This window comes from Bos grunniens, chromosome 5 (assembly GCF_055505025.1).
Source record: "Bos grunniens cultivar Pamir isolate PY7600 chromosome 5, Bosgru_T2T1.0, whole genome shotgun sequence".
NCBI lineage: Eukaryota > Metazoa > Chordata > Mammalia > Artiodactyla > Bovidae > Bos > Bos grunniens.
The window spans coordinates 88,587,597-88,601,193 of record NC_141169.1 but is presented as its reverse complement, the minus strand read 5'-3'; the positions used below and the strand labels follow the sequence as shown (position 1 = coordinate 88,601,193).

At 34.6% G+C, this 13,597-nt stretch overlaps 1 protein-coding gene across 4 annotated transcripts in view; it reads left to right on the top strand.

The window, feature by feature from the left end:
* The window catches only part of ETNK1 (ethanolamine kinase 1), a 54,764-nt gene that overhangs the window by 23,750 nt on the left and 17,417 nt on the right, over positions 1-13,597 (top strand). The window contains exons 3-5 of one of the 4 annotated variants that reach the window (XR_015164886.1): positions 1,727-1,867; positions 6,783-6,925; positions 13,132-13,255. Coding sequence is in view for 2 of the 4 variants with exons in the window: in XM_086404044.1 (XP_086260170.1) it covers positions 1,727-1,867; positions 6,783-6,925; positions 8,989-9,041 (337 nt within the window). In the remaining 2 variants the exon portion in view is untranslated. Of the gene's footprint in view, positions 1-1,726; positions 1,868-6,782; positions 6,926-8,988; positions 9,502-13,131; positions 13,256-13,597 lie in introns of those variants that run through there. The other 3 variants (XR_015164887.1, XM_086404044.1, XM_086404043.1) reach the window with 3 other exon arrangements.

Genomic DNA, 13,597 nt, shown 5'->3' with positions numbered 1-13,597 from the left:
GTTGCTGTCTATTTTACTGTATGCTAGCTTTTTTTTTCTGGCAAACTTTTCTGAAGAGTGACAGTTACAATTACTTGCCGTTGCAGACTTATCTAATCAATTTGCACAGTGTGCGTGTGTGTGTGTGTGTGTGAGGGTGTGTTCCTCTTTTTCTGATGGCTTCACCCAAAGTCAGTAGCTTCCGTAGAAGTCTTGGGATCAAATCCTTTTAGCCTGGGCTTGGGTAATATACCCTGAACAAATCACTCTGGCATGCAGAATGGAGTGCTCTGGGCAAGTCTGTGTCATCTCTTCACTCCTGAAGTTAGTGGTGCAGCTGGGATAGGGGGTTAGGATGGAGATCAGCTCTGAAGGAACCACATGAACTAAAAGTGAGAGGGATGGAAGTTTTTCCAAAGGAAAATCAGGAATCTTATTAAAAACTAAGTAGATAAGAATATTCATTGTAGTATAAAAACATAATAAAACTGTGTTATTTTATCACAGATTGGTGAGCTATAACTACAGTACTAGATTCCGTGTGTGTTTAAAGTGATTTTTGCGTATTCACGGCATCTGAGAAGCTTTTAAAATACCTTGATGCCGTGGCTGCACCCCAAACCATTTAATTTCTGGGGTAATACCCAGGCTTTTTTTTTTTTCTTTTTTTTTTAAGTTTCCAAAGATCCATTTTAGTACATAGGCCAGCTAATGTTTGTTAACATAAGATGTAGAAATTAAGTCGTAGAACCTGTTAATCTGCCCACTTACCTCTTTACCTTAGTCTCTTTTGCCCTTTAACCTCAGTGACTTCAAAAGCAGAATTGGAACATTAAGTCAGTACTTCTCAAATTACACAGTGAATTGGAATCACCTGGAAATCTTGTTTAAAATGCAGAGTGCTAGGGTGTACCCCTAGAATTTGTGATTCAGTAGATGCAGGGTAGAACTTCAGAAATTCCTTGGTGGTGCTGTATTGTAAGTCCTAGGACTTTACTTTGAGGGATGTTACATTAGATTGTAATGTTGAAGATTTGCCAGTTTTAAGTTCTTTTTTTGTAGATTATTGTTGTCACTTTTCTATCTACTGTTCTATGGACTGAGTGTTAATTTAGTTCTTATTTCTATGTAGTATGCTTATTCCTCCATTAGCATTTGCTGTACTAGGTTCTACAGATAAAAAGATAGTGTGGACATAAATACACACAGCTTCAAATTATTTTGTCATTATATCAAGGTTGATTGACATCATAAAATCCTAACATTTGTTCAGAGAATTTGTTAACACCCCCCTTCAGAAATTAACTCATAAAACCTTTTTATCTGCCCATTTACCTTTTAGTCCTCTTTGCCCTTTAACTTCAGTGACTTCAAAGGCTCAAAATTAAAATGACTCAGTGTAATTTAAATGTATTGGTAATTAATGTCTAATATGTGCCTTGAAATCATTTATAGATGTGTATTCTTCTGCTGGTTGCTGACATTGTATAATCAAAATAGGCTGCCACTCAATCCCTTTGGACTATAATTGCTTTATTAATTTTAGGTATTTCTTCCTACTTATGTATTAAATGTTTACCTTTTCTAATGAGAGTTGACTTGCCATATTATTTTGAATCTTATGTAAGGTAAAAAGAAATCATGTTACATGATAAAAGCATCCTAATTATTTTAGTTTACCTTTGAGTAAATATGAACTGTATGGTGCATAACACTTTCCTTTTTATGCTGTTTTGTTTTTAAACAGGCTAATAGCTCGTCAGCTTGCTAAAATCCATGCTATTCATGCACACAATGGCTGGATTCCCAAATCTAACCTGTGGCTAAAGATGGGAAAATATTTCTCTCTCATTCCCACAGGATTTGCAGATGAAGACATTAATAAAAGGTAGAATTACTTTTTTCATTTGAAATTATGTTTTACATTGTTTTGCTACATATATAGGGTTTCGAAGATAACTGTAAGGTGTGTAAAATCTGATTTTGTTTATCTCTTTGTATTTAAGTAAAATAAACATTAATTCATTTGACTCTGAGAAGACACTACAGAAATCTGCTTTCTTCCCTAGTCAGCTCAAAAAAAAAAAAAAAAAAAAATCAGTCCCTATAAAAGTGGGGAAGTGGGGAGCCAAGAAACAAATATAGAACATTTATTTGGCAGTAAACATAATATAAAGGTTACTGTTATTGGGTATATTTTTTATAGTGTGAATTGACCATAGAGACCTTTTTAAAGCAATTCTTTCTGTTCCAAGGAAGGCTGCTTTGAATGGGCCTAGAGATCTACACTGGGGCAGTGTAGTCATATTGAAGTGTGAAAAGGTTTGGGTTGTCTTAGTTTATTGTGACTTTTAAAGTCTCATATAATGAGATTGAAAATTCTTTTACTGGAGTCTCAGATTTTGTAGGACTTCAGGTTCAGAGTAACTAAGATATTTCATTTCCTATAAAGATAAATGTGTAAATCAGAATTTAGAATCTAAATTATATAAACAAGTTTTTTTTCCTTCCAGTTTTATTGAGATATAATTGACACACAGCACTGAATAAGTTTTAAGATATACAGCATAATGATTTGACTTATATATGTTATGAAATTATTACTGCAATAAGTTTAGTGAACATCTGTCATAATAAAGACATAGAAAAAAAATTTTTTTCCTTGTGGTGAGAACTCTTAGGTTTTACTCTCTTAACAACTTCCGTGTATAACGTACAGCAATGTTAAGCGGGCCAGGCTGGCTCTCTGGTGGGCAGAACTGGGTCTGGGGTCGGTGGTTGTGGGGCTACAGATCCTCAGTCTAGTGTGGGCCTCTGGTGGACAGGGCGCAGATCCTGGAACTTCCTGGGCCTAGAGCTGGTCTGCTGTGGGGTGGAGTCAGGTCCCAGGGTCTCTGGCTACAGGACCCTGAGGTTCCTCAGAGTAGGTGTCAGGACCTCCAGTGGGAAGGGCTGGTTCAAGCACAGCTGGCTTTGGGGTCCAGGGTGTCCTGGAAGCTGGTATCAGCTTGCTGGTGGGTGGGGCAAGATCCCTGGATGGCTGCGGTAGGGGCCCAAGGTGTCCTAAAACTTTAGCAGCTAGAGTGGGGCTGGGTCCTGGTGCCAGTGAGCTAGAGGGAGGATTCCATAGTGGGGCTTGCCAGGACCAGTGTCTTCTTGGTAGAATGAGCTCCCAGAATGGCTGCTGCTAGTGCCTGTGAGCCCAGGGAGAGCTTCATTTGCTTCTTGCCTCTCCAGGAGGCTCTTGAAGATCAGCAGGTGGGTGTGACCCAGGCTCCTTTCAGATTACTGCTTCTGTCCTGGATCCCAGAGTATGTGGGATATTGTATGTGCCCTTTAAGAGTGGAATCTCTGTTTCCCACAGCCCTCTGGTTCTCCTGAAAGTGTGCCCTTAAAAAGCCAAATGTTCTAGGAGCCAGCCTTCCCAGTGTAGGATTCCTGGGCTAGGGAGCCAGATATGGAGCTTGTCTTCTCTCCATGTGGAGAACCTCTGCAATTGTAATTATTATCCTCCCATTTGTGGGTTGCCCACCCAGGGTTGTGGGTCTTCACTGTGCTGCATCTCTGCCCCTTCTACTTGTCTTACTGTGGCTTCTCCATTCTACCTTTGAAAAATCTTTTGTGCTAGTCTTCTGGTCTTTGTCCTCATTAGTAGCTCTGTCGGTAGTTGTAATTTTGATGTGCCCGCTGGAGCAGGTGAGCTCAGTCTTCCTACTTAACCATCTTGAATGCTCCTAACAAAGAGAGCGCAGTCCTGCTGGGACCCTCTGAAACAGTCTGTGACACATGCCTCAGAAACTACACCGAGCATGTTTTTCCATAATGTTATTAATACTAGTACAGAAATTGCAAATCTTGCTTTGTCTTTATATCTAAAATGTACATGAAGACTTTCGCTTTTGTATTCAGGAAGTCTTTAAGAATGACAGAGGTAAGCAGGACCTGTGGATTTTTTTTTCTTGTTTTATTTTTTATAATTCATTAGGAAAAAATTAAAGTTGATTATTTCGAAAGATTAGTTTGACTCACTGTGTGTGTGCTTTGTTTGCTCACAGTTTGTCAGACTCTGAAAGGACAGGGATATGATACCCTGTAAACTGGGGTAGACAGACCTCTGAAAGTGTGTCCATGGTGCTGGATACTCAGACAGTGATCACATAAAAACAAAAAGAATCCACCTTCGAAATAACAATTTTATTGAAAGGTTTCAGGAAAAAAATCACTTTAAAATAATGAAGCTGGCAGTGGTTCAGTGTTGAGAGGCAGTATGATATTGTATGGATTAAGAGTACAAGGCTCTGGAGCCAGACTACCTGGGATCAAATCTCAGTTCTGCTGTGTAACCCTGGACAAAGTACCTGTTTCCTTTTCTGTAAAATGGAAATAACAAGGGTAAGATGTTTACGTTTTAGGGATTTTGTGAGGATTGAGTCAGTATATACACATATCTTAGAACAGTGCTTATACATTTAAGTGCTAAATAAATGTTAGCTGCTATTTTAAAAATTATTATTCAGAGGTTACTTTAAATTCTTGAGGTTAGTGATAAATCTGGAGATGCCCTATGGTAGATAACAAAAGATCCTTGCCCCAGTAGAAAATACACAACTAAAGTATTAAAAATAGTTAATATTAAAAATATTTTTCATATTTCCTTTCATTCCTTTTTGTCTGTACATGATTGTGATTATGTTAATAATCCTTTGAGTCCTATTTTTCCATTCAACTCGGTACTTTTAAAATAAATTCTTGAATAATTACACCATTTTAAAAAGCGCATATACGGATCTCTGTTGGAAGCTATGTGTAGAAGAGAATGCAGCAGTTGGGAGAACAGTGAATAGGCAGATTCATTAAAGTAAACTGTGATACAGACTGTTTATTGTATTGTAAAATGAAAGGGGTAATCTGAGAGACTGTATAGAGAAAGAATGAAGAGAACTTGTCTTGAAGTTTTAGGGAAGAAGAGGAGGAACAGCAATTTTGTAAGCCTGATGGTGCTATTGAGGAATTAATAGCAGCACAGTATTTTTGTTCCATTGTATTTTTATTATTACAAATATGGCACAATAAATAGTACAGAAAAGAGTACAGAATAAAAAGCCATAATCGCCAATCCTTTTTGTCAAACTAACTCTCATCCTTCCAGTCTAACTACTGAGGCAATTCTCTGTAAAGATGAATATTCTATGATATCGTTATCATATGATAGTATCATAATGTTTATATGATTGATGATTATCATATAATAATGAGTTGATTTGTCAGCAATAGATAATATCTGCATGCATGTGTGCAAAGTCACTTCAGTCATGTCTCTCTCTGCGACCCTGTAGACTGTAGCCTTCTCTATCCATGGGATTCTCCAGGCAAGAATACTGGAGTGGGTTGCCATTTCTTCCTCCAGGAGATCTTCCCAAGTCTCCTGCAGCTCTTGCACTGCAGGTGGATTCTTTACTGCTGAGCCACCTGGAACCCCAGATATATCTGTTGACTTTCAAATGTGACTTTAACTAATTTATTCTACATTCACCCTTCCAAGCTTGAGATAGATGTTTTAGTTCTTTAATAGGCTGTCTTTGTGACTTTAAATACTTAAACTTCTTTTTATTAAACTATGTGTCTTGGTTTCTCCCATCTGTAAAATGGAGATAAATATAAAACATTGAGAAGAATAGTGTTAGTAAATGTCAGCTGTTAGACATGTATATTCTTCCCTCGCCCTGTTTTGTACTGATACACTTTTTACTTTTATGCTGTGCATTTAAGGTGTCTTGTTCAGTTGCTTTTTATTCATACTAAAGTTGTTTATCATGGATTTTCTTTATTCTAATCTTAGAATAATTGGCCTGTTTTAATTCAGAAGTCTACATTTAAATGGAAAGAACTTATTAAAAATAGATTTTTTGTTACGTATTGAAATACCGAATTACTATGTTGTACACCAGGAAGTAACAATATTGTAGGTCATTTATATTTCAAAAACAAACAAACTAACTCAGACAAAAAGAGATCAGATCTGTGATTACCAAAGGTGGGATGTGGGGAAGGGGGAATTGGATGAAAGTAGGCAAAAATTTCAAACTTCCAGATATGAAATAAATAAGCACTGCTGCTGCTAAGTCGCTTCAGTTGTGTCCGACTCTGTGTGACCCCATAGACGGCAGCCCACCAGGCTCCCCTGTCCCTGGGATTCTCCAGGCAAGAACACTGGAGTGGGTTGCCATTTCCTTCTCCAGTGCGTGAAAGTGGAAAGTGAAAGTGAAGTCGCTCAGTCGTGTCCGACTCTAGCGACCGCATGGACTGCAGCCCACCAGGCTCCTCCATCCATGGGATTTTCCAGGCAAGAGTACTAGAGTGGGGTGCCATTGCCTTCTCTGAAATAAGCACTAGGGATGTAATATACAACATGGTAAAGTAACATTGCTATGTTATATATGAAAGTTGTTATATTGTTATAACAACTTTTGTTATATTGTTACATTGTTATATATGAAAGTTGTTAAGAACATGAGTTCCTTAAGAGAAAAATATTTCTTTTTATTTTATATCTGTATGAGATGATGGATACTTAACTAACCTTATTGTAGTAATCATTTCATTATGTATGTAAGTCAAATTTAATTTTGTACACCTTGTATAATGCTGTGTGTGTCAGTTATATCTTAAAACTGAAAGGAAAAAATTCAAGTTATATATGACCAAAAAGAAAAAAAAAAGGTTTTATTCCTTAGGGAAACTTAAAAAAACATGTCATTAATATAAACAAGATGTAACTTTTTTTTTTTTTTTTTAACTGAAAGGTTCTTAAGTGATATCCCAAGCTCTCAGATTCTTCAGGAAGAAATGACTTGGATGAAGAAGATTCTTTCCAACCTGGGCTCACCTGTTGTGCTTTGCCATAATGACCTGTTGTGTAAGAATATAATCTACAATGAGAAACAAGGTAGGTATCTGACTTTAGCAGTAAGTAAAGTTTTTTTTTCTTTGTGTTTATAACAGTCCTTTGATCTTTGTATCAATCAATATAATTCAAATGTAAGGGTTAAAAACATGTATGAAGACTGAAGTGTTTTCTTTTGGTTACAAAGTCATGGTAACTGTGCTATATTAGGAATATTCTGCATAGTTGTATAAATTGTTTCTTAGAATTGGTTTATTAGAAATAGTTTTTGGTTTCTGTTAGAGTTTTAAGTGAAAAATGATGACATGACTGTTTATAAATTTAATTGTAAATATTTGATAATTCGTGGTTTGAAAATGCACCTGCTTGTAATGAGGGTTATTGAAAAACCAACTTGACATTGCACTGTTTTATAAATATAGAAATATTCTGAGTGTTGGGGGGGGACCGAGTATTAAACACAAATGTATCCAGGTTTCCTATTACCTGTTTATTTTACTGACTTGTTAGATATTTTGATGCTAAGGAAATAAGCCACAGATGGAGGAAATTTTATTTTGTAGTTGCTGAAATTTTATCTACTGAAGTAATAATCAAGACACTTTAGTAAATTGTCTTAACATTTTTTGAGGAGGACAGAGATACTTTTTGGTGAAATGTTTTTGGGGATTGTTTTTATCTTGTTGTATTCAAATTCTCTAATGTTTTCATATTTAAGAAACACATGATTGTATAATATTATTGGATAAAGTGGTTTGAGGTTTGGTTGCTAAAATGGTAGATGCCCTTCAAGACACAATTTTGTGTTAAAAGACACAATTTTGGTTGAAAGATTAGTGTTAATTCAAAAAGTCTGTCTGAAACTTTGAAGCTATTGCATTTTGTAGGAAACCAGTTTTGAAGATAAATATTACAGTTGGAAGATTATTTTGAATTACAAGTGTGCTTTTTGAAGATACTGAAGCCAAAGAATTCTGATTAAGTGGTCATACTATGTCAAATTATTATTTATGACCATTCTTATCAAATTATAAGTTGAGACTGTTCTAATGCAAAAGCTTGTAATATTTATAACTGACTTCAACTTGAAAAACAAAGAACACTGTCAAGAATGGTAGACTGAAGCACATATTTTCAAAAACATGCTTAAGTCCCTTTTATATTTGATATTTTAATCTAGATTAGAGAGTCTAAAAAAGTTTTGAGCTAACATCTCTATTTTGAATGTCTTGAAGTCTGTGGAATAATTTTTTTAAAAACTTCCAGTATATCCTACAACATTAAGTACTTGACAGTGTCCTTTAATTTATTGTTATCCATTTATTACCTATAGTTGTTACAGTATATATGTACTACATTGTATAATAGTAACCAAATCTCAATGCCATTTGTGAAACAAGAATATTAGTTATTCATTAAAGTGATGTATTATCTTTTAAGTTCAGTGCAAGACCTAATAACACGTTATATTATATAATGGAATTTCAAGTAAGGGCCTTCATCTTACATTTGAAGTGGACACTCAGCTTTATTTTTAACTGCAAGTTAATTAAGAGAATCTGTTATTTCCTTTGGAATATAATTTTAACTTTTTACATTTTTATTTTATAAGTTTCTTTTGCATATTCATTTCACCAAACAAACGTAATTTATATCTAAAATAAAAGGGACCAAAAAAATCAGATTACTATGTTTTAGGTATAAAACATGAATTTTTGCTTTTTTATTGAACTAGTTGGCTATCTGAACTGCTGATTAGTGATATGAAAAGTTCTCCTATTTTCAAATAAAATATTTATGCTTCATCCTGGCTTTAAAAGTTCAAACTTCTTGTCATTCTTTGTTTTACCAGCAGTTACCTAAATCATACTTTTGTGTCTAATTTTTCTTCCTGACATTGAAGAATAAAACTCACAGTTTAACAAGTGTAAATATGTTGATACAGTTTTAGAGTTTGCCCTTCGTCATAGGAGTCTATTATGTACTATTTGTTTCTTCTTGTCTTTGTGGTTATGTTTGTGTGTTAGTTATGAAAATATTATGTTATATTTTCTTACAATGTTTTTTTTTTTTCTTCTTACCAATGGTTTTATACTATTCATTAGGAAGGCTACTTTGGACTTTGCGGCAGCCATTAAAAAAATCAATTTCTATGTGATTAGTTGATACATAAGCATTAAGAAAACATGTTTGGAATGTTGTTCAGGTAAAATCTGAAACTCATGAAAATGTGGCAAGAAGCTTGTTTTTATTTTTTATTATCTTATCCTGCTATTATCTTACTTGTTTTGAATTAGGAGCTAATGGTTTTGAAGTAATGTGGTTATGACATATTGTCTTTAGTTATAAGGAGAAGTAACTTGCCTCATACTTTTAAAAAAGGTAAATTATATAAATTTAGTGAATTTAATAAGCAAAGAATATATGTATTTGAGCTGTAGCATAGCATTAGTACTTATAATGGTACTCTCAGGAGGTTCATTGAAATTAGAAACATACACTGCAGAGTTCTTTAACTTACTGCTTTGTAGCATCTGAAATCCCAAGTTTTAAGTCTTTCAGAATTAAAATGGTTTCTACATAGAATAAATGATTAAATTACATATTATGTTCACAAATGTGTTTGATTTGTTATCACTTGTTAAGTCGTTCATGTGATTTGAGCTCAGGGCTTCACCATTTTGTACCCACCTATTGCTATATATAAAGTAATAAGATACAGTGTATTTCAGACCCTTAATTTCTTGAAAGTACAAATTTTAAACTTCATGAATGTATATTGGATCATCTTGGTCTCTGCATGTACTTTTCAGCTATAATAACTTAGATTTGTATATAGTATAACTAGATTAAAAATCTCTTAAGTAACTCTTATCAGGAGATATATTACTCTTAAAAGACTAATCAGACTCTTAAGTAACTTTAAAGAGAAGTCAAAAGGAATATAGATTTTGGAACCAAACACTCTTGTGTGCAGATCCCTGCTCAATCACATATGGAAGTAGGTGGTATTAAAGAAGTTGTTTTTATCTCTTCATTAAGTGTTTATATTTAATCCTTTACTGTCTGCACCAGAATCACTTAGGGTACTTGGGGAAAATGTAGGTATCTGGGCTCCATCCAAGACCATCTGAACAAAAATTTTTATGGATGGGCTTAAGACTCTAGGAAGTGCTGCTTATACTGTTGATAGTCTAGAACTTTGATTTGCTCTGTTTGAGACTAGAGTTAATAGCTACTCCAGATGGTTCCTGACAAGATTTTAGATGAGGCATATAACACATATTGCACCAGGCTAGGTACTTAACAGCTCTCAGTTGCAGCTATTATACTGTGATAAGAGTTGGCAAACTGTAAGGAGCTTTCTGTAAGGAGCTATGTAGTACATACTTTAGACTTTTCATCCCATATTAAAGTCTCGGTTTCCACTATTAAGCTCTGTGTTGTGGCACAAACACAGCCATATATTGTTAGGCACTGGGTTGAATTTGGCTCGAGAACACATTGTTTGCCAACCCCTGTGTTACGTTCATAGGAGATGTATTATACAAAGTGTATCTGATTCTGAAAAAGTAAAAATGGTAACTGTAAGCCAGAAGGATTTATGGCTTAGTAGTATGAGATGACAATTCAGATTGTCTTTAAATGCAATTTACAGATTTTATCTTAACTATAATTTGAGTGATTAATTTAAAGTTAAAAATGTATATATGTATGTGTGCTGTACTTATTCATACGCACACAAACACAGACAGACTATGAGCACTCTGCAGTTTGTAGGCATTTTCACCTGTGAATGTTACAGGAACTGGTAGGCATCACAGAAGAAATCCTGCCTCTACTTGTTTTCATCATGTCAGTTGACAGGACTCAGGAATATGGGAGAAGAGTAAGCTTCCTTTCTGAAGTCGATGGTAGTTGTCAAGATTTTTGAAATGTTAGTCAGTGCCAGGAATTAGGTGGTTGGTAAGACAGCGTCCCATTCCTTGGCTTCAGTGAAATGACATCTTAAAAAGGTAAGAAAAGTATACTTGATGATATGATGATGGAATTTGCTATATAATGATAAAACCAAAAGCAGTGACTCTTGCTCCAGAACTGTATGATAAGACTTATCAGTCTTCTTTTAAGTTAATCAGCAATTAATTAAAAAGAATTTATACTGAGTGGAACAAATTTCAATATTGCTTATTAACTGACTTCAAATCTCGTATTTTAATTTCAACTAATCCTTTAGCTGCTGACAGTTAGAAGTAATCGCTAAAGCTTTTGAGTTTGTCGTCTCATGTCTTGATCCTCTGTCAGAATGTTTACTGGTGGCTGTTTTGTTTCTTCTTTTCCCCAATTCATAAAGTGAATTTTGCTCAGTCGTGTCTGACTCTTTGGGACATGAAATTCTTCATGAACATGAAGTCGTGTCTGACTCTTTGGGACATGAAATTCTTTGCCATGAAATTCTTCAGGCAAGAATACTGGAGTGGGTAGCCTTTCCTTTATCCAGGGGATCTTCCCAATCCAGGGATCAAACACAGGTCTCCTGCATTGCAGGTGGATTCTTTACTAGCTGAACCACCAGGGAAGCCCCCCGTTGATAAAAACTTCATAAAAAGCTTAAGACCTAATATGTAACTTTAAATGGCTGCCACTGATTATTTTTTTCTGTCAGCAAATGCAGGAAGCTAATTTATAACTAAGGAAACAAAGCTTTTTTGGGCAATTACAGAGTAAGCTAGGTTTTTCTTCAGAGTTTTAAACAATATAATTAGAAAATGGGTGAGTCACCATTCGTAGTCTTTTGATTGACTCTGAATCTTACTCACTTTATTATTATTCATGAAAGAGCACCGTTGTTACTTTATTGATTTTTAACAAGAGTTTTTTTTGGTTAGTTTTATTTTTAAATTAAAATTTGTTATCGTATTTGTTAGAGTATATTTTCCAGGGTAGAATTATTATGAAGGATAGTCTTAACTTTGTTTTACCTTGTAGTCTAAATCACTATTTAGCATAAAATAAAATATCCCTAAATTACATAATAAAACACTTAAATGGACTGTAAAAACTTGAACTATTAAGGAAGAGCTACCTAAAATAGTTACTAGTTTAGAATTTTTTCTTTACTCATACATTCACTTCCACTGTATGTTCAACCATATACTTGAATAAGAATGTCAGAAATGCCATACTTTGTTCCTTAGTGTTTCATACTTATCTCCCTTGCTCCCATTTAAACATGTGTTATCACTGTGTCTGAGCATTCTCTGCAAAACTTCCATTTATTACTATTTCACTAGCATTTGACTACTTCCTGTGTGCTAGGGTTTGCTCTGTGGATTGCATGAAGAAAGGTGGAAGGGACCTGCTGCCCCTCCTACTGCCCCTCCAGGAAACGATGGAGGAGTCAGATAAGAAAACGGATGTTTACATTCACAACGATGAGTGCTGTGGTGAAGGTGTACATGTCCAGGGTAAAGTCACTGGACTCCAGAGAAAGAGATGAAAGGAAACTTTCCCAGAATTGAATACTTCCTTTTTCTGCCTAAGAGAGAAAACATTTTGCCAACTTGAGTGTAATTGTGGTTACTTTTTCTCTCTTCTCTTCCTGTCTTACATAACTCTGTAGAGCAAGTAGGGTGAATTGGAACCATTTTCAGGTTCTCATATTGGTTATTTTGCTTTTAATCCTTTCTTCCTTAACAACAAGTAAAGAAGTCCAAATGAATGCATCATGTGAATTATATAGCCTTAGTTAATTAACTTTTTTTGGTTTTAAAGTACTTTAAATATTGTTTAAACTGTACTGAGATTTAAATGATTTAACTCAGTAAGAGTGGACTTCATTACTGTGAAGATAAAGAAACAGTAATAAAAGAAAAAGTAGCTTTTGAGAAAACAAAATAGTCATGCCATATGAGCTGTTAGTTTTTAATAGTGATGTGGATGTTTCTCTAAATTGGAAATTTTAGAATTCAGAAGTTAAATTTGTAGAGGAAAAAAGTTCAGGATATTTTTTTTTTTCTTGTAGGAAAGCATTTTCCAGTAATTTGATTTTTCTGGCACCCAAAATAAGGAAAGCAGGCCTCTTTAATTGTACTTTGTTGCAGAAGATTAAATTTAAGGTTGAGTTCCACTTTGTTTGCAGTAGTTTGAAAAGAATAGTTAATGCAGATTAAAAAAAATTTTTTTTTCCTTTTAAGCTTTGTGTCTTGTAAAATGTGAGTTTGCCAAATTTTCTTCATCTGCTACAGATTAGGTATGCCATTGTTGCTGCCATGTGGCGGCGCACCCGTGCTTCTTAAACGCACTGACTGGAGGTTTATCGCATCACTTGTTCACATGCACGGAGCCTGGTAACAGCCTCATCTGTATCTTGTTAGCTTCATTTTCTTATTTTTAAAATTTCATTATTTATAAACTCAACATAGCATTTAAAAATAAAGGCTAGTTTTAATGAATTAATGCTACTACAAAAAGTCATTGCTAAAATTTTCATACTGAAACAGATTTTAACTTTTGTTAAAATGATCTATGCTTTATTTAAATTGTGTATACTCTATAAGCAGGCATGTTTTACCTGCTGTTTTATTTATATTTGCCAAATTCTAAATATGATTTTGAAAATTGAAATTGAAGCTTTTGTTTATGTGGCTAAAGTAAGCTTCAGGACTGGGCTGTGTATTTTTATTGGCATGTAACAGTTTGTATGAGCTCTAC